Source organism: Mesoplodon mirus (assembly GCF_964341445.2).
Source record: "Mesoplodon mirus genome assembly, chromosome: 12".
Classification (NCBI taxonomy): Eukaryota; Metazoa; Chordata; class Mammalia; order Artiodactyla; family Ziphiidae; genus Mesoplodon; species Mesoplodon mirus.
This window is the reverse complement of record NC_138988.1, coordinates 86,568,849-86,590,608: the sequence shown is the minus strand read 5'-3', so window position 1 is coordinate 86,590,608 and position 21,760 is coordinate 86,568,849. Positions and strand designations below refer to the sequence as shown.

The 21,760-nt window shown below is 44.7% G+C and overlaps 1 protein-coding gene across 3 annotated transcripts in view; it reads right to left on the bottom strand.

Annotated features, from left to right (window-relative positions):
- The window catches only part of RIPOR2 (RHO family interacting cell polarization regulator 2), a 215,711-nt gene extending 210,923 nt beyond the window's left edge, over positions 1 to 4,788 (bottom strand). For all 3 annotated transcript variants that reach the window (XM_082637875.1, XM_082637871.1, XM_082637876.1), the window contains exon 1: positions 4,669 to 4,788. In XM_082637875.1, coding sequence (XP_082494001.1) covers positions 4,669 to 4,744 — 76 coding nt within the window. In that variant the 5' untranslated portion in view covers positions 4,745 to 4,788. The remainder of the gene's footprint in view (positions 1 to 4,668) is intronic.
- Positions 4,789 to 21,760: the final 16,972 nt, after the last annotated feature.

Sequence of the window (21,760 nt, the reverse complement as noted above, 5' to 3'; positions counted from 1 at the left end):
GGGAGTCATTGCTTTAACATGATTATAAAATATGAATATAATTTTGATTGAATTCAAACCTTCTTGAGTACACTAGGTGCCAGGCATTTTGTAAGGGTTTACAGGCATTAGGAGAGCACATTAAGAATTGTATTCTGCCTGGGAGATTTGAATATAAACTATGTATTAAACAATATTAGGGGATTACTGTTAATTTTATTAGGCAGTTATGTAGAAAAAGGCCCTTATTTTTTAGGGATGCTCTTACTAAAATATTTAGAGTTGAAATGTCATAATGCCTGCAATTTATTTTAAACTATTTCAGTAGGAAAATAGAAGAAGCAAATATGGCAAAATGTTAACAACTGTTAAATTAGATGGGCATATGAGATTCATTATAGTATTTTCTCTACTTTCCTGTATGTTTAAAATTTTTTCACAATAAAAAGTAAAAAAGAAAAACAAAGCCAGTAGCTCAGAATCAAGGTTCTATTACAAGGATGACAACTGGGTTTTGTAGTAAGCAGAATTCTAAGATGGCCCCATGATTCCTGCCCCCTGGTACACATGCTCTGTGTCATTCCCTTATGTAGGTACAGGCAAAACTCATGAATATGGTGAGATTTTACTTCCATTATTAGGTTTTGGTATGTGGTAGATATTAAAAATTTGCAGGGCTTCCCTGGTGGCACAGTGGTTAAGAATCCGCTTGCCAATGCAGGGGACAGGGCTTCGAGCCCTGGTCCGGGAAGATCCCACATGCCGTGGAGCAACTAAGCCCATGCGCCCCAACTACTGAGCCTGCACTCTAGAGCCTACGAGCCACAACTACTGAGCCTACGTGCAACAACTATTGAAGCCCACAGGCCTAGAGCCCCTGCTCCACAAGAGAAGCCCCCGCAATGAGAAGCCCATGCACCGCAATGAAGAGTAGCCCCCACTCACCGCAACTAGAGAAAGCCCATGCACAGCAGCGAAGACCCAATGCAGCCAAAAATAAATAAATAAATAAATAAATAAATGATTTGCAGATGTAATTAAGGTCCTTGATCAGTTGATTTTGAACTAATCAAAAAGGAAATTATCTTGGGTGGGCCTGACCTAATCAGGCAAGTCCTTTAAAGGAGAGATTACAAGCAGCAACAGATACTCTCTAGTTGGCCTTGAGGAAGCAGACTACCATGCTGTAGAAAGGGCCATGTGGCAGGGAACAATGGGTAGCCTTTAGTTGCTCAGGGCCTCAGTCCTACAACCACAGGGAATTGAATTCTGCCAACAACCACTGAACTTGGAAGGAGACAATGAGCCTCAGGAGGCTGTGATCTTGGCTAACACCTTGACTGTAGCACTGGGAGACTGAGCAGAAGACCCAGCTACTTCATACCCAGTGTCCTGATCCATGGAAACTGTGAGGTAATTAATGTACATTGTTTTAAGACAATAAGCTTGTGACAATTTGTTATGAAGCAATAGAAAAAAAACAAATCCAGGTTTCAACTGTTGTGGCAATTATAATTGATTACAAATAGCAGCACTATATTGGAAAGGATTCTAAGATTGGGCATGGCCTCCTTGGGAAAGAAAGATATGGAGAAAGCTGTGGTTGATTAGCAATGTCTGCACAGGCATGGAAAGGGTGAGTGGTGGCATTGTATACCCTCTATGGCCATTCAAGGTCACTTTGTATATTTGAGGAAAAAAGGGTTATTAACTTATTTTTCTCAATGACAGAATAACCCCAAGAGGCAACAACGCTTGGGTCTCCAAGTCAGAGGTGATGCTGACCTGTGAGAAAGGCCTCAGAGAAAGAGGACGGGAAAAGTTATCCAAGACAAATCTTAGCAATTGAAAAACAATGTCTAGGACTAGCCTTGCAGGCCGGTGTCTGCAGTGAGAGGCTTCTCCATTGTTCCTTCCCTCTTCAGTGTCTTCATGCTTTCTCCCTTTCCACAGCCTCTAATTCTCTGCCTTCAAACATGCTCAGTGGTTCCATGAGTTGGAAAAATCAACCCCAAACAAAGTCACTTGATCCTGCTGCTATTTCTAACTCACCCTGACCCTGATACAGCAGAGCTCTTGACCATCCTGGAGGAATGTCAGAATCCCTCCTTCCTCAGACACATAGGCCAGAGAGGTCAGGACTAGCCTGCTGAACATCAAGCTTGGATTAAACATTTATTAACACATCATTGTTTCATATTAAAACCATGCAGACACCGTATCACAGTACCCAGATTTTAGTCTCATAATTTAAGCAAAATCAGTACAATGAAGCAGGCCTTTCTCCCAAGTTCTTGTTTTTAGAGGGAAGGCCAACCCCACCCCGCCAACAGTATGCAATAATGCAGATCACACTCCATCCTTTCTCAGTGACAGCAGAGAGGTTGCCCTAAATCTGTGGGAGCACAACTGTTTTCATACCAACACAAAATGAGGTGTCACAAAAACTGGAATTTAAAGTCAAAGGTAGGTGCAGCTGAAAGAAGCAGATGAATAAGGTGGAGACTCTGAAAAAAGTACTAAGAGCTTCTTCAATTATATTAAGGAATGATTTTGCTGGGTGCAGTTCCTCGTATTGGGGTGCCATTTGGAATGCAACCAGCCCAGCTTGCCCTCCTAAGCTAGTAGACTGTGTTTATTTATGTTCCTAAACCACTCATTCATCATAATTTAACTGTCTTCCCCAGGGGCTCTTAACACATAAGAAAGGCTTGCCAACATACAACTAGACTTAAATAAACTATGTGGTGGGCTTTTAATGAGAACAGCTAAACCAGGGCTTGGTGCCCCACAGCTGTCACATTTTGCATTAGAGCACCCTATGGGCTATATTTGCAATTTAAAGAATTAATTTCCAATGTTTAAGCTTGAGAGCTTTCACTTAGAAAATAGCATTTTTTTTGCTTTCCTTGAAAAAACAAAAAAGGGAAATTGGGAAATCTGGCCACCGGTCAGACCCCCATTCCTCATGCAAATAATCTGATGGCACTGAATGGTGGGTGCCCTCCTGTACAAGTGCTTTCCCATGTACCACAGTCTCCAACATGCCCTATTGCCTCCTCAGACTGAGGCCAAGTGGCAGTTGTAATTTATCATCGTGGTTTCACTATTGTTTTTCCCATGATAGAGATAAGAAGAAAGTGAGCTATTCCTTACCACCCTGAAAACAGCCCTTTTGCTCACTGAACTTAGCAACATAGCCCCTCTAACCATTTGAATTTGCTGACATCTGAGTTAAATACACCTTTCCAGCAACAGACACACACCAATTTGTTACTTATTGAAGGATAGTGGTCTTGACACATACATCTTAGAATGCTTTCTCTTTCTCAGATTACGTCAACACTAAAATCTCCCTTTTGATCACCTCACACTGGTCAGAACGGCCATCATCAAAAAGTCTACAAATAATAAATGCTGGAGAGAGTGTGGAGAAAAGGGAACCTTCCTACAATGTTGGTGGGAATGTAAATTGGTGCAGTCACTATGAAAAACAGTAGAGGTTCATTAAAAAACTAAAAATAGAGCTACCATAGGATCCAGCAATCCTATTCCTGAGCATACATCCAGAAAGATGAAAACGCTAACTTGAAAAGATACGTGTACCCCAATGTTCATAGCAGCACTGTTTACAATAGCTAAGACATGGAAGCAACCTAAGTGTCCATCGACACATGAATGGATAAAGAAGATGCGGTATATATATACAATGAAATATTACTCGGCCATAAAAAATAATGAAATATTGCCATTTGCAGCAACATGATGGACCCAGAGATTATGATACTAAGTGAAGTAAATTATGATACTAAGTGAAAAATATTATATGATATCACTTATATGTGGAATCTAAAAAAATAATACAAATCAACTTATTTACAAAACAGAAACAGACTCAAAGATATAGAAAACAAATTTATGGTCACTAAAGGGAAGAGAGGAAGGAGATGGATAAATTAGGAGTATGGGATTAACAGATATACACCACTATATATAAAATAAAAAACAAGTGTTTCCTGTATAGCACATGGAATTATATTCAATATCTTGTAATAACCTATAATGGAAAAGAATCTGAAGCTGTACATATGAAACTAAAACAATATTGTAAATCAACTATAGTTTAATAAATCATAAATAAATTAATTTAATTAAAGTTCACTTTTGGTTAGAGTTCCTGTCAACTCAAGGGGAATCTTAGTATCAGTTTGATAATTTAAGAAACCATATGATTGGGTCCTTAAAGGAAATGTGACTCGCTGATCCTTGAGTTTCACGCATTCTAACTACACCACTGATACCTGTTTGATTCAGACACTGCATTTTCCCCCCCACCATAATAAACAAAAGTTCCGATCCACACAACCCCTTGACTGGTATAAGTATTTGTATTTTCCATCAAGTGGAGAAATAAAGAAAAGAGGCCCTCTCTTGCTTGCTACTTGAAACAAAGTGAGTTTAGTTACCTCCAATTAGGATAGAGCTGTAGGAAGGAAATAGGGAGAGGAGGAATGGATGAAAATTAAAACCATTGAAGAGGGTGCACAGGACATGAAGGAGGAGATGGGTGGGGGGAAGCTTGGAGCGGATTTGCAGGAGGGGCATAAATGCGTGTACTGGGAAAGGTGTGGAGAAGGAAGGTGGGGGCGGGGGGGGTTGGGGGAGCGGCCAACACCCCGGGACACTCACGGTTGAGCTGCCGCCTCCGGATCCTGTCCCTCCATGGCCTGTTTCTGATCCAGTGCAATCGTGAAGGTAACACCATGGTTCCCAAGTGAGGGTCTAATACCTTCTCATGGCTGGAGAGCAAAAGTGCTTGTCTCAATACAGGAAGTCAAGGCCAGACGTATAAAAAAAATTTTTTTTAAAGCTCTCTTCTCCTTTTTTATATCCAAGGCTTCCGTTGACTTCTTTTATCTTGAAACTTGCCTTTTCTTTCCTTCCCTTAACTCCTGACTGGCCCGAAGGCAGCTGCTGTGCTGGGCTGCCCAGCCCAGGCCTCCTGTGCCATGTTTTATGCATGAAGATGATGGGCCAGTAATTTATTCCAGCCGAGCCGATCACCGGGCTCCTGTGTCTGCCCCACGTCAGAGGCTGGGGGAGGGCAGGTGTAATCTGTCTGCAGGAAGAATGGCTGAAATGAGGATCCCTCTCTGCAGGCAGGATTGAAGATCAGAGCTTGGCTGCCAGGAACATGGGGTGGGGCTGCTGGAGCCCAAATCAGGGCAACAGTCGTCACATTTTAGGGCACATGATTTATTTGCTGCTGGGTCTCTAGTGCCGAGGCTAGCGCCTGGCACAGGGTAGGTGAACAATAAATATTTGTTGACTAAATGAATGGTTCAGTGGTAACCAACATCAGCACTTTACTGTGCCTGCACGAGCCCTTTACACCGGTTGACCTGCTATATTCACTGTCTTCAAAATGCTTATTTGAACGTTCTCACCCATCCCATTGCCCACACTTTTCTCTCCACCTGAGATCACACTCCCTCCTCACCCACCCATTCATGCTTCAAAACCTCATTTTCCTGTGAGGCTTTCCTGCACCCACACTGATGGGGCCGGCACCCACGCACCCGTGCCTCTCATGCGCCTCATGCCCGGATGGCGCTGACTTGTTAGGGCTTTTGTTTGTTCGCTGGTTTGTCTTAATGAGCACGTCCAAATAGCGAGTCAGCTTCTTGGTGGCAGGAACTGTGTCTTCCTCTCCTGAGCCTACAGTGGTTTGCATGGGAAATTGGTGACATTGAGGAGTGGCTGGGGCAGCTTGAGTCTGGTCCCCAAAGCTCCACCAGCCCCTCCTCAAGCCACCCCAAATAAATACACAGTCTAACGAAATACATTGTATTGGCTATAAAAACACAGCCTCAATTCGTAAGCCCTGGGTGCTGTGCCTGGCAGGGGAACTGCTGTTTATGATTGATTGCTTACTTTGCTCCAAGCTCTTCAATGTGCGATGTCAGATTGCTCCAGACAGCAGTTATTGATCAAAGCCTCAGGAACAGTCTTGCCAAGAGGTCGGAGCTGGAAAAAGTGACATTCACGTTACCAAATTTAGCCCAAGATAATCCATAAGCTTGCAGAAGGCAGAAACTCTGCCCTCTATCTTTTGTATCCCTCATGGTGCCACTGAGGCAAAACTGCCAAGAGAGGGGGGTTGGGAGGGTCATAATCGCAACTAACTAGAGGTATGCTTTAGTCTCTGTGCCTTGTTTTCTTCGTCTTAAAATGGAAATAACCTGCACACCCCATGGGGTTGTGGAGATGAAATGAGATAAAGGTAAAATAACTCTTTAGTGGGGCTTCCCTGGTGGTGCAGTGGTTAAGAATCCGCCTGGCAATGCAAGGGACACGGGTTTGAGCCCTGGCCCGGGAAGATCCCACATGCCACTGGAGCAACTAAGCCCGTGTGCCACGGCTACTGAGCCTGCACTCTAGAGCTCGCGTGCCACAACTACTGAGGCTGCGTGACACAAATACTGGAGCCGGCGCGCCAAGAGCCCGTGTTCTGCAACAAGAGAAGCCACTGCAATGAGAAGCCCATGCACCACAATCAAGAGTAGCCCCCGGTCGCCGCAACCAGAGAAAGCCCACACACAGCAACAAAGACCCAACACAGCAAAAAATAAAAATAAAAAATAAATTTATAAAAAAAAATAATTCTTTAGGGGTTGGTAGAGTGTGGGAGTACTCCTCGTCCAATTGGCACTATGCCTAGAGGTGAAGGGAGTACTTTCCAAAGCCGCAGTGCCCAGGTGCAGACTCTTAGTAGCATCATGACTTTAACATCACTGTACCTCAGTTTCTTCATCTGTAAAATGAGGATAAGAACAAGAGCTGCTGCCTTAGGGTCATGCTGATGATTTAGTGAATTAATACACTCAAAGGGCTTTGGGTTTAGCATCGGCGAACTGCTCCATGTCATCAGTGGCTATTGGTCACTAGCCACGCAATTTTGTGAAAGTTAGCAAATTCCCTGGGTCTCACTTTCCTTATCTACAAAATGAGGTGGTCTGGGATACATTACATCAAGAGTCCTGGGTTTCAGTTTCCTATTGCTCCTATAACTAATCACCACACATTTAGTGGCATAAAACAACACAAATTTATTATCTTACAGTTCTGGAGGTCAGAGTCTGAAAGGGTCTAACAGGATTAAAACTGAGGTGTCCACAGGGTTGCATTCCTTCTGGAGGCTCCAGAGGAGGATCTGTTCCTTGCCTTGTCCAACTTCTAGAGTATTCCTTGAATCGATTTCCAGGTTATCTTTCTTAGCCTGAGGGACCATGACCTGGGCCTTTAAATCAAATGTAGTGACTTGGCAATTGTGGGTCTCGTGGGACTTTGTTGGTCCAGACAATTGCTGCTGGACCCTGAGCCCTCACTGATGTGCCTGCATCCCAAGCTTCAGTTTCTGAAGCGAGGGGAGGGTAGACACCAAGATGAGGACAAAAGCTATGGAAGGCAGTCATTGAGATTTTATTGTTGCAACTGGACATAATTCCCTAGAGTGACACACGCAGCATAAGAAAGCTGTACGTTTGAGAGATCTAGGATGGCTCTTCCAACAGTCTGGTCTGGTCTTGACCTGTACAACTGCTAACCGCAACACATTTCTGCTCATCATGTCACTTACCATAAATAAAATCAGGTAGCCGCCAGCTAGGCAAATTAGAGACGAGGGGAAACTCAGGGAGGCTGCTAGGGTGTTGTCGTCATGCTCCCTTCTGTTGTCACCTTCTTTCACCAATTGGCTCTTGCAAGTCTGCGCCCACAATGAACTTGAACGTGGAGCATGTCGTACAAAATGAAGTACCCTTGTTTTTTTTGCAATCAGTATCAGACCTTCTTTCCTCCTCATTAAGCCACACATTTCCTCAAGCTTCTGCTGCATGAGTCACTGCTTTTCTGATGTACATAATTTACAAGAGCAGATGAGAGGGAACAGTGGGCCAGAGGGGGCGGAAAGTAGTTAGGTCTAGAATGAGAGGCAGCTGAAAAGTTAGCGTTTCCTCTTCTCTTGTGAATTTACATACAAGTCTTGCCAGTTTACTCCTTACTATCATGGAGGGACCTGGAGGTGCGGGCGAAACCAGAAACAGAAGACTCGCCTCCATCTCTTACTGTCATTCCTTCCAGTCAGGTTGGCAACGCTGCAGATCCCTGGCTCACACCATATGGTTCCTTCTCCTGACTCTTCCAGCTTTATCTCTTCTTTTATCAAGTACACACTCATAAATGCCTGCAGTAGATGGTGTGTGGAGTGTTATTCTCCCAAGGAACATTTTCATTTGTGTTAAGCGTAGGATATCAAGTTTTACTCTTCTCTGGGCTTGTGATGCTATTAAGTTTTCATAAGTTGCAGAATTTCATGGCGAAATACAGAGAGTCTGCTAGGAGAAACGTGTTAAAAAGAATATGGAGAAAAGCATAATTATGTGATCCTTGCTGTTACATTTTTCCTTCAACTCATTTTCAATAAATGGAAGCTAAGTGTTATATTCAGGAGAAATATAAGGAGCACCAGCATGTCTGTTTCTACTTTAAGACTGTCCTGGGGAGAAACAGACCTTCAATTACTCAGTGGAGAATGGAAATTGCTAAGCCAAGGCACACTGTGCTCCTTTTAACGAAAGCCATTTAGGAAAACTTGGTATTCTTTTAAAATAAAAGCTTATTAAACACCAGGAGAAAACAACAGCATGGCATCTGATTTCTTTCTCTCCTGTCACAAACACACCCAAAAAGGACAGAGGGTTTTGTTTATTCTTTGGAAACTGGAATGGGATTGAGAGCCAGATTCTAATTGTGGCTATTGGGCTGTCTATCTACCTGCATTGATTGAGTACTTACCAAGAAATAGGCTTTGTGTTGCATGCTTTAAGTAGCTATGCAATTTTATTTAATTTCCCCATATTCTTATTAATAAGTGGTTATTAGTAATCCTATTTTACAGATAAAAGAGTGAAGGCTAAAGAGTGGTTACTCTAAATAGCAATGATCTAATACAGTACTTTACAGATTTTAATTTCAGATCACTGTCACGATAATCCTGTACCCATTTTGTAGGTGGTGGAACTGAGGCAGAGAGAAGTTCAGTAACTTGCAGGGTTCACACAGCAGCAGGTGGCTGAGATGAAATTTGAATTCAGATAGCCCAGCTCTGTATTTAACCACAACCTATATTAACTCTTCACATTAAGTAATTTAAAAACACTGTAGTGTAACTATGCACTATGCTCTACATAGTCAGTGCTTCTTAAGTTTGGCAATACCGTTCTGTTTTTGAAATATGTCCCATGCAGCCTTGGCAAAGGCTATTACTGAATAATAAAGAATTAGGACATTTGACAACTCTTAGAGAATTATCTTAGACAACACCACATCCAAAAGCCTCATGCTATAGAATATGAAACTGAGGCTCAGACACGTTAAGGGACACATCCAAGTTTGCACAGCAGGTTGGTGGATCCAGGCCAAGTCTTCACCCACGCCATCTCCCAACCTCAATACAGTGTTCTTTCCTCCGATGCTGAGATCAGATTTTCCAGGAGCTTTTAGGCCTAGAACATTTTTGGAAGATGGTTTTTGTGGAGTAGAGACAGAGAGTTTTTTTTTTTTTTAGAAATCCAACTTTTTTTTTTTTTTAAATGAGCTCACTGTCATCGGAAAGATTTTTCTTTTTAATTAATTTATTTATTTTTGGCTGTGTTGGGGCTTCGTTTCTGTGCGAGGGCTTTCTCTAGTTGCGGCAAGCGGGGACCACTCTTCATTGCGGTGCGCGGGCCTCTCACTGTGGCGGCCTCTCTTGTTGCGGAGCACAGGCTCCAGACGCGCAGGCTCAGCAGCTGTGGTGCACGGGCTTAGTTGCTCCGCAGCATGTGGGATCTTCCCAGACCAGGGCTCGAACCCGTGTCCCCTGCATTGGCAGGCAGATTCTCAACCACTGTGCCACCAGGGAAGCCCCGAGAAGGAGAGTTTTGAGTTGGATGATAAGAGAGAGGCAATGAGCCAAAGAGAGGGCAGTGCCTGCATTTTACCTGCTCTCCTCCTGTCAGACACAGCCCATCCCTGCCCTCTCCCTCCTCCTCTTCCTCCTTCTCAAACTGCTTCTAAACAGCACTTCCTATCTCAGTGAAGCAGCCACACCTTCCATCCGCTGCTCCCACCAGAGACGTAGGTGATCCTCCTCGTGCCCTCAGCCTCCTGCCCACATTCAGGCCAACAGCTGATCCAATGGAATCTATCTCCTAGTTCCCTCCCAGATCCTCCCTCTAGCTGTCCCCACAGCCATGATCCTGGACCAAACCACCACCGTCTGTCATGTGAGCTGCCTTGACAACCTCCTCATTGGTGTCCTCCTGTCCCACTTTTGCCACCCACCCCAATCCATTTGCTCTTTATAGCCAGAGTAATCTTTGGAAAATGCAGGTCTGACTATAGACTGCCACCACTCAAACCCTTTTAGTAATGTACTTCCTCTCAGGATAAAATCCACCTTCCTTAATCTTACTTCCAAGCTAACTACTCCCACAACAGTGGAGAAGAGAAGATACGTAATGAAGATGTTAAACCAATGGAACTGATGATTGATTTATTGGGAGAGAGAGAGAAAGGAGCCATTTGGGAGATGACATCCAGGGTTCAATTTGAAGCACTCACCACCTGGGCACATAAGAGAGAAAGTGCCCGTGCACTGAGTTTAAGCTTCAGAAGGCAGAGACCCAGACCACGCCCAGAGAAACAGATACAGGAATGACTAAGAAAGCAGCTGCGTGTGGGGTTGTTAATTCGGCCATGCAATGTCTGTCCCAAGAGCCCTCGAAATTTACAACCACTATGAGGCCTCACAGAAGAGACTTGTTTTCTTCTGTGATTAAGGGCCCAGATATTTTTAGTTTGAAAATAATTTATTATGCAAGTCGTGCCTGAGTGACATCAGTGGGGCAGAGTTGCCCTTATGTGGCACAGTAGGGATAAGAACAAGGTCCGTTTTCCCAGCTGACTCCACCAGCGCAGTGGAGCAGCCTTGACTTAGGCAGAAGAAAAATGTTAGAGCAGTGATTGGTGTAACCACTGTGGTGGCTTCCTCCGGGAATACTCAAGATGTGGAGGAGAAATACTTCCTTATTACATCTACTTTTAGAAAATTCAACTCCTCTTGTGGCATGGACATATATGCACGACCAAATGTGAAATAGACAGCTAGTGGGAAGCAGCCGCATAGCACAGGGAGCTCAGCTCAGTGCTTTGGGACCACCGAAAGGGGTGGGAGAGGGAGGGAAGGAGGGAGACGCAAGAGGGAAGGGATATGGGGATATATGTTTACGTACAGCTGATTTACTTTGTTATACAGCAGCAACTAACACACCATTGTAAAGCAATTATACTCCAATAAAGATGTTAAAAAAAGAAAATTCAACTCTTCTTTGATCTTAATGTCACTGGATTTGGACTCTTCCCAGTCTTGTCACATGAGGAGGGGGTGAAAGACTCCATGATTCGAGGGCAGGTTCTCTTCTTTTTACCTTCAGAAACCATAGCGTCAGAATCTTCCAGACCTTTAGAGCTGGAGAGACCTCAGACATCACTGCTCCACTCTTTCATTTCACAGAAGAAGCAGCAGAGACTCAAAGGGGATAAATGTCTTGTCAGTGGCACAAAACCACTCAGTTCCTGAGGCAATATTAATACTCAGTTGTTCTGATTCATGGTTCAGGGCTCTTTCCATATTCGCAAGTCATTACAAAGACGTCTTAGGTATAAAGTATTTGTGGTTTTCAGCAATGTTTTAAACATTGTATTTTACGTGTGAACAAACAGCATAACAAGGACTATATTTTTAAATTGTGCTAGAAAACGAGACGTTCTCCAAGTTTCACCCAGCTTGCTCCCAAAGGGATATTTATCTAATTGGAGTAACGTGTATTTTTATGTACCTTTAGGATGGAGGGGGAAGAGACTGAAGGGAGATAAAGAAACAGTAAGGGAATCTCCTCTCCGTGATGTTTCTGCCAGGGGTCCTGGACTTGTGGGGATCTATCTAGGCTGCTTGAGGGAGGTCTTCAAAGGAGCCTGGAGGTCTCTTCCTTACGCGGTTCATCTAATTCAGGTTTTAAATATGCAGTAGGCACTGGGTACACAAAGATGAATAAGACATGGCTTTGCCCTGGAGAACTTAAAATCCATCAGGGAATGTAGACGGATGCACAAATTAACTCCATTACCAGATCCAATGTGATTGGTATTAGAGCAGCAGCATCAAGTCTTTTGGGAGCCTGGTTGTCAGAGAATCAGTTCTGACCGGAAGAGCAAATCCAAGGCATTTGAGCTATGCCTTGAAGATGGGCTGTATATCAAGGGATGGAGAGGAATGAGAAAAAAAGGCATTTGCAGCCAAAGACTCACATGAGCAAAGGCCATGGGAGGAAATGAGGGGGCACTGTGAACCGAGTGAAAGGAGGAGGGAAGTGGGAGCAGAGAGTGTGGCCCGCAAAGGCAGGGCTGTGGGGAGGCACCACAGCGGGGGTGGAACAAGCCTTCTGGTCGTGGTAAAGGAGGTGAACTTGTTCTGGCCTCCGTGGGCCTCCCTCACCCATTGGCTGATCTGCCTCCCAGCCCCCAGGAGCCCTCAGTTCTCAGGCCTCCTCCCTTCACCAGGGCCGGCCTGACAAGGAAGTGTCGAAGATGCTACTTAGACCACAGGGTGTTGCCACGTAAAGGAGTCAGGGGGAGGTGATATCTCGAGGCACCAGGAGCTGCTCACTTAGAGCCTCGGAGAGTGGGAAGCAGCCCTCATGGACCCCTCTGGTTCCCACGTGTGGTGCTGAGGTTGGGAGCCTGAGAAGAAGGCACCGACGGAAGACCTGTCTGCAGGAACTACCTCGCACTAAGCAAAATCTCAACAGAAAGATAGATGCAAATCAGAAGGGAAGGATGTTCACGTACAGAGGAAGAAACACTGCCAAGGAAATGAAACATGTAGATACCTGGTCGAGACATATTCAAAAGTGAAATAAAGTTAAAACAGACACTGGGCTAAATGTTTTGGGCGGCATTATTTCCCACACATCGGGAAAGCCAAATGCTAACCAGAATTTTGCTTAGTGAGAGTAAAATCTGAACCAGGTGAGTGAGTTGGCTGATGCCAATGGTAACTGTCATCGAGTTAAGAGAACGAATTCATTCTGGTGTGCCAGAGGCTCTCCCAGCTTGAGAGCTGAAAGCTGTACGTTCTGGGAAATCCCCCGGTCCTGGGGAACCCAGGACGGTTGATCATCCTCTGTCAGGTTATAATGGCCCAGAGCTTCTCTCTCCTCTCTTTAGAGGTTTACCTCTACAAAGGACTGCACATCTATGTCACTGGGGCACCTTCTCTCCTGGACAGTGCTGAATGAACTCTGGCAAATCCCAATTGTTTTATAGTTCTTCCTTATTCTCCCGTGCTCCCTTCCTATATCTAATGCCATAGATTCATCGTGAGACTGTGAAGCAGACCTACAGATTGTCTCCCTCAATACCTTTCCCTCCTGCAGTGCACCTTCCTGCTCTGTAGTGGTGGAAACCTACAAGCGTCCTGCAGACTCACCTGCAGCTAGGGCTCCTCACATGACTTAGAGTCGGCCAGGCCCGTGCACTGATGTGAGTCTTGGTGGAGCGAGTGGGCAAAGCAAGCTGCTGGCCTTGTGTAGGGAGGGTAGGCCTTCTGGCCAGTGTGATCGATGGCTTTTATTCTGCTAAAACCGGCAGAAGCAGGGCAGCTTGTAGACTCAGAAGCTCCCAGATCATGCCAGAGGCATGGTGCTTCTGGGGCCCTGCTGGCTATAGCTCCCAGTTCTTTTGAGAAGTTCAGGCTAGATTGTGTACCTTCAGCCCTCTTAGTGATTTTATGAGCTATCATAATTCTTCTTTAGCATAAATTAGCCAGAAGACCCTGTAGTTTACAAGGAAACACAGGCTGATACAGAAGGTAAATAAGATGCCATCACCAACAGCTTAATATTTGCTTCCTGGATGCTGCTTTGGAAAGAACTCTGAGGCCTCATCCGGGCTCAGTGAGCAAGGCTGCCCTGATGGATTGGGGGTCTCTGTTAGGATACCTAAGGGGAATAATTGCAGTTTTGCCATCTGTGGTTAAGACTATTGACAAGACCATGTCTTTCTCCTTTCGTTTTACAACAATACTGTCATCTTAAAGGTATCTTCTACTAAGGTGTTGATTTTGTGAGTTTAACACTGGAGATCAGAAATTTTAGATGGATAAATTTAATCTTATAAGTATAAGCTACAATTGTATTTGATATCAAGGGTTGAATAATTGCTGACATAAGTTCTTGAAGAATGTAAATGTTCTGTTGAAAATCTCCTGCTCAGCAAAGAAAAAGAAGATGAAAAAATGGTACATTCTAGCGAGTATTATGTATTCACTATAAAGATCTATGTATTACAGTATTTATATATGACATTTAAGGAGTGTTGTAAAGAGTGGCTAAAGAGAAGGAATGAAGATCTTACTGAAATTTAAATCTCTATTTCTTATACTCATTTACTATTTGCTTTACTATCCAATAGTTTAGAATAAAATTTTGTTTAATCCTGTATAAAGGTTGTAATATGTGCTTGAAAGAGGAAATTGTATTTGTTCCCTTGACCGTAGAACATGACTATTATAGGAAACTGAATCTTCTCACTTAAACTATGAATGAAATTATCAGCCTTGTGTTATTTTCTCTTCCACTATATACATTGCTCATTTCTCCTATTAGACAGTGAGCACTTTGGCTGACTCTTCTTATGTCTGTAAGAGCATTAATCAAGCCACTCAGACATAATCTAAATACAACACACAGCATGATTTCTCTGACAGTTCTTAGAATCTGGGGTTCCTCCTTGATTCTCCCCTGTATCACCTCCACCTGAAAAGGCTCATCTCTCTTAGGAGGGGTTTTCTCTCCCAGGGAGAATTTTACTCTCAAACTCAGAGGGCCCAAAGGTGAGGCTGTAGTGGGAATGTTATATGCCATGCAGCTGCTAGCATCACATTGCCCAGGCATTGCCTGTTATGACACCCAGAGTCTAATGTGGGTGAAACTCCTGTGCACCCAACCCGGGGCACAAGGACCAGAATAGGAACTTTTGGAGTTGAAAAGACCTGGAGACAAATTTCAGTTTCTTACTCATTTCGTCAAGAGCAGGTGTTCTCCCTATGAGTCTTTAGGTTGCAAGCAACAGAAATCCACTATAAACATTATCCGAGTTCGTTTTTTTAAGCGAGGGGGGAGTATTTATAATAACATGTTACAGCAAATGTTTCAAGCAGGTCTCTGAGGAGAGGACCACCACCAGGGACCTGGGCAGCAATCAGTCAGACTCTGCCTGGCCTTCACTTGCTCTCAAGAATCACAAAATCTAACCTGGGCTTCTGAGCACTCAGCTGCCCTCCTGGCCTCGTGGGCAGTGTGTGGCACTGGAGTTAAACCAGAGGAGTGAATCCTGACTGCACCCCTTCAAGCTGTGTGACCTTGGATAAGCTACTAAATCACTTGAGACTTGAGTGTCTCTGACCTTGGATGAGAACAACTACAGCTCTGACCCCACAAGGTTGTGGTGAGGATCAGATGAGCTCATCCATGTGAAAACAGCGCCAGCACTTCATATTTATTAGCTATTAATCTGGTTACATCCTCTTTTTTCTCTCCGTAGACTGGTTTTCTCTGATTCACTGGGCCCATGTCCACATGGGGACCTCACTTCTAAGTCCACAGGACCCCCACCCAGGCCAACAGCCAGATGGCACAGGATTCTCTCAGTCCCCAAACCAAAATCTCGGGAGAAAGAATCTCCTTGGCTGGACTGTGGTCATGGAGACAGAGGAACTCAGCTGTGGAGGGTGGCAGTGCATGTGTGTGTGGGCACAGGGGTGGAGAGAGGGGAGTGGAGGGGGCCATGGTAGTTCTCAAAGAAAAAAAGGGTGTCTTTATGGGCTGGTTAATTCTCCCCAAAGGGGTGAGCCCAGAAAGCCTGCATTTTGTAATCTTTCCTGATAAAGAGCCAGAAAGGCCTGGGAGTTCTCCCTTCCTCCAGGGTGGCCCATAACTGGGAGTGTCAACTGCTGGTGAGGGAGTCTGAAAGCCCAGCAACCTTGCCCTTGAGTGAGGACCCACCCTGAGGCATAATTCATCCCCCAGAGCTCCCCTAGAGGATCGGGCTGAGGCAGGTATTTGACCTGAGATGGAGCTTTTCTTGGGTTCTTCCCCTTCTCTGTCCATCTTTCCCTAACTTCCTGGCTTCCCTGGGAACATTTCCTTAATAAATCACTTACACATGAATCCTGCTCTCAGGACCTGTCTCTGGAGCTCAATTTAAAACAATCCCACAGATCAAAAAATGAGTCTGAACTCATTTGTGAGCCATTAATGAATGTAACTGATGTCCATGGGAAAGGGATTCTTTCCATCCTCTGAGGTTTGGTTTTGTTTCTCACCCTTGCATTCTTCAGCAGGTCCCACCCACCGAGAGAGGCTGCTGGAGAGCCCAATCTCTCTGCGCTCAGAAAATGATCTTCTTTCAAAGAAAACAAGGAGGACAGCCACTCTGATTTAAAAAAAAAAAAAAGAAAAAAGAAAAGAAAGAAAGAAAGAAAAAAAAGACGGTTGGTCTGGTATGTGACCTGATCTTCTTTGCTGGCCCCCTGCCTCCCGCCAGCTGGGAGAGCCATTTTAACTTTCAGAAAAATAGACTCTTCCTGCCAAGTCAAGCTGCCCGTCTGAAAGCTAAACACAGGAAGGCCAGTAAATGAAGGCAGCATAAGAGGTGACATTTCTAGGACAAGCTGCCACCTTAGCTGATTCTTACATAGTAATACTCCTAATGCCTATTGCAGGGATTGCTACTGCTGGTTATGAGGATGAACACTTCGAGTGGATTTCAACGAGAACGGTTCTTACATGGAGAGATCATACAGGGCTGGCTGTGTCCTAGGCCGGAAGTCAAACAAGCTTCAGGACTGGCTCTCCTTTGGGCCAGTCTCAATGCCAAGCAGATAAGACAGTCCTTGGCATGGTGGAACTGGGCTATCTCTACTTCCTCTTCCCACTTCAAAATATCCTGGCCACCTCAGCTTGACACTGAAGACTAAACGCCTACTGCACAAATCCACCTCTTTGGGCTGAAAACATGTCTATTGTTAAAATGTAAACCTTTTGAGGGAGGTAGCCCTGTTCCCTACCCAACCAGACACAGTGTAGTCAGGGGACAAAAGACACAGTTTAAATAATTACCGTTTTAAATTAAACCAGCAATTAACTAAGGAAGGCAGTATATCAGACTGGTTAATGGACTTTACTTTGAGGTTTAGATCTCAGACATGAGGCCTTAGACAAGATTCTGGAGGGCTCAGATTCCTGATTCTGTAAGGTGGGGATGAGAGCACACACTGAGCTCTTACTTTGTCTTTAGGGGCTAAACCCTTTACATGGATTAGTTAATTCCGTCATCATTACAAACTTAGGAGGCAGGGACTATTATTATCTCCATTTTGCACACCAAGGCACTGAAGCTCAGGGAGGTTAAGAACTTAGGTTAAGAACTCAGGGAGGTTAAGAATCCAGGTCACACAATTAATAAATATCTATCTGGTGGGAGCTTTTTGGTGATTAAATGAGAAAAAGCTTATTAAAAACTTAGTATATTGACTGAAAGCTAAGAGAAAGCCCTGGATAAATGTTAGTCCTTAAGGATGATAATTTAATGTTCAGGTTATTGTTATCTTACATTTGTAATTTGGAAGGCACTAATCTGGATCATCTTTCTAACCCGCTATATCCTAAGAGGACAGCATTGTTGACGTGAACCATCTCTGAGAGCCCCAAGAATCTGAAACATCCACGTACTTCTTGGATCCACGTACTTTTCCCAACTTCAGTTGGAAAAAGAAAATATTCACATGTATCCTTAAACCCAGAGAGTCATTCTTTAAAAAAGCAAGTATCCTCGGTGGACAGAAGGCAGCAGATTGGGGTGGGGAGGGAGAGAGAGAAGAGCTGTTTAATCATCTCCCCCAGTTCCTCCCAAAAGGAGGCTCGTGTGCTAGGAATGCATAACCAGGCATCATGGGCCATTCCACCGCCAAGAGCTAGCTGCTCACCTGTCTCCAGAAAAGCCATTAGCATTGCAAAGCACCTGTTTTACAGGTACTCAGGGAGAATGCTACATTTCCCTCCAGTCCTTGCAAAGGTCCTGCGGCCAAATGAGTTAATCAGAAGCACCTCCCTCAAGCCCTGAGTGACGCCCAGGCAAAGGGCACGGGAGAAACACGGTCACTGGGAAATGCCACCGGCCTCCAGTCCACCTACCAGAGAAGTAGCACCTGAGGGGTTAGGACCAGGACTTCATATGCAGGAAGACGCCCATTCAAGTTTCTAGATCAAATGGATGGTGTGACCTTGGGCAAGTTAGTTAACTAGCTCTTTGAGCCTTGGTTTCCTCATTGGTAAAATAGGGATAATAAAACCTTCCTCCTATCTTGAAAGAAACAATGTATTTGAATTGCTCTGTTGTACACCTGAACCTAATATAATATTGTAAATTAGCCATCCTTCAATAAAAGAAAAAGCAATGTATAGTGTATGCTTAGCAAAATGCCTGACACCGAGTAGAGTTTCATAAATGTTAACTATTGTTAATAATAAGTATTCATGGAAAATATCTCTGTGTTAGGAAGCGTGAGCATAGAAATATACAGACCCTGACCTCCACAGCTTATGGACTCAAAGGGGAGACAAGACTAATCACATAAAATGATTGGCCATCCAGCGTGTGCTCAGCTGTTTGGTGTGATGAGGGTTCAGAGAAGAAAGAAGTGGGTGCAGACAGGTGCAGGCTGGACATGCCCAGGAGGTAAGCGATGAGGATGCTTGGGGTTTTGAAAGATGTAAAGAAAGGAAAAGCTCATGGAAGCCAGCACAGGCCTGGAGGAGAGGCATGCTGGGTCAACGGGGCAGGTGGCACTCCAGAAGGAAACAGGAGCTGCTTTCCCCTCATCTGAGCTATCCCAGCTGAGACCCAGAAGCTGGTCTCAGTGGTGAGGCAGATCCTCTGACAGGAGTCACATGTCTACCACCCACCACTCAAGGGTTCTTCAAATCACAAGCCTCTAAAAAGCAGCACAGGAGCTGAGAGTGATGGAAGCCACACTCTGGAACGACAGCCGGGTGCAGGTTTCTCTAAAGCGACATTACATACAACAAACTGCAGACAATACTGCAAATTTCTGATGTGAATCGCTCATTCATTTCCAATATAAATTGATGAAAACTCTTAGCTGAGTGTGATGATGACATTGAACTGTCTGGGCTTTTACTGTTCTCTGGCTTTCCAGTTCCTACCACCCTCTGCGTCCGCAGTTATTCTACTGGGGGCTAAATTCAGGTAAAGGCTATAACTATCTAATTACTCATCAATGAAAATTCTTCATTTTGGCATAGCACTATAGGTTCAGAGTATTTTGCAATTATGTTCCTAAGGAGTTCTTGCTTTCTCTAATAAGCTTTGCAAACTATCAGTCTCGGCTGAATTTTTGTCCTGGGAAGGATTTCTTCCTTTATTTGCCCAATTTTGCAGCACTGCTCTTCAGAGCACTTTTTTCTCCCATTTGCCTCTTTTCTCCCCTAGTCACTGATGGGAGATGAAAATGAATTTTGGTATTTCGTCCTCTTGAAAGGAAAAGTAAATCCTAGATGGGACTCAAGTTCCAAATGGTTCTCTTTTTAGGTAGGAACACAAGTGCCACGTTTCCTGGGTGATGTTGTTGAATAATAAGCTATCTGGCTTCATAAATACTTTGTAAAAAGTATACAGTAATAACAATGATCATTATTATCGGACATGTGCCATTTTCAGAATTCACTGTAAGTTCCATAGAGTTGCACCTGACTTCCTGGGCACTTCAGCTGGTGGGGGCAGGGCAGCTGGGACCCACTGTTGCAATAGTCATAAATGCTCTGGTCAGTGGGTCCCAAATGTCTCGTTGAACCTCATACTTAATAATGTTTGTCTACCCAGAGGGCAACAGAATGTTTGTTCCTGGACTGTGAGGGCACTGATATTTTAATTTTTTTTCTAGGGAAATATTAGCCTGAGGATCTGGGAACATTGTTCATTGCTTGTCCTTATAAGAATTTGCTTGATCTATTTTTGTGAGGGCAAATTAACCCTGGTCCTAGAATTTTTTCATGCAAAAGGGATAAATGAAAGTTTTTACTGCTGAAGAGGTTCCATTCGCCTGAGTCAATTTTAGCTACTGAAATAATCAGCTCTATAAATGCCATTTTAATGGAAACAAGGGCTTCCCAGGTCCAGCTTGGATAGGTCCATGCCTCCAAAAGGGAAAAAAATCTCTTCTTTGTTCTTTTAGCCGGATTATTATTGGGCAGGTGCACCATCCTTTATCAGATTATTAGGAACACATGAGGCCCTTTCAGCAGGCCTATGCCTTTCAATTGTGTGATAGTTGTGGTAACACATAGCAGTACAATCCTCCCATCTTGGTGTTTTAATTATGTAAACAGAAGAATAAAACTACCCAACTTCTCATCCTCCCATAGACTGAGCCTGAGGAGGACACTAAGCATCTAACCCTTACAAAATGACATTTCAAAGTTAAGGGACTCTAGGGTTGTGTACCGAAGGGGGGGTCCATTAAGAGGGAAATGGCTCAGACACAAAGCTCTTTCTTATGCCCGCTTGTCCCAAAGCTGCCCAATTTGAAAAGAAGGTTTGGACGGGAGCGGGTGCGTGATGATGTCACAGGACAAGAAGTAACACTGCTTTGACCCATAAAGCAAAGTCTGAACTCTGCTGTTTAGCAAGTTAGGAAACTATCCCTTCCTTCTGAAAATTTGAAACTGCTTTTTCCAAAAACAAACCTTTGTCCCTCCATGAACGGTGGGTTTGATTCAACTGTAACCTCAATGTTTACTCAGAGGAAGCTCTAAGTGGACTGGGCTAAGAGGCCCACCCCTGCCCTGGACATGGGGGCCCTTGAGGCCAAAGCGGCAGGGCCTGCAGGTCTTGCAGCCGTAAAGGCGGTGTTGACTGCGCCACTGACGCCCTCAAGGAATTACTGAGTAAATTATTTCGGACTGGAGGAAATGCACTACCTGGGAACAGGCATGGTCCTGGGTCCGTTTCAACGGGTGGGAAAGGGTCCCCTACATGGTGGGTGAGGGATGCCTGGGTGATATAGGAAGCAGGGTGTTTAACCTGTCTCCTCTCCTACAGCGAAGCCTGGGATCGTGTGCCACTCCAGGGGCCCTCCTGTAAAGGATTTGATGCTTCACGTGTTTTCCCACCAACACAGGGGAAAGCCATGTTTAGCGCACAGCTTTTAAGTTTTAACCTCCTGCTCCGCTGTTCCCTTAATTACCCCAACACTGGGGTGAAGTGGCCGTACCTTCAGTCTGCGAGGCGGTGGCGTGGAGACCGGACGACAAGTGCCCCGTGCCCTGCGGAGGAGCCGGGGAAGACGACTGCGAGCTTCCGAGGGGCCACTGAGCCCCCCTCTTCCCAGAAACACCAGAGGAAGAGGGTTCTTGAAAGAATGAGAGCTGCTGCTTGAGTCACTCTGAAGACATCACTGAGCGAACGACACCCAGCACGCAGGCCCCATCCAGAAACCCGCCGAAAGGGTCAGTCTCGCGGGCCGCGAGGTTTGGATGCGCTCCTCTTCCGCCACCTATCGACGACATCAGCTCATTGCAGTTTCCAAAGGGCCCTAGGC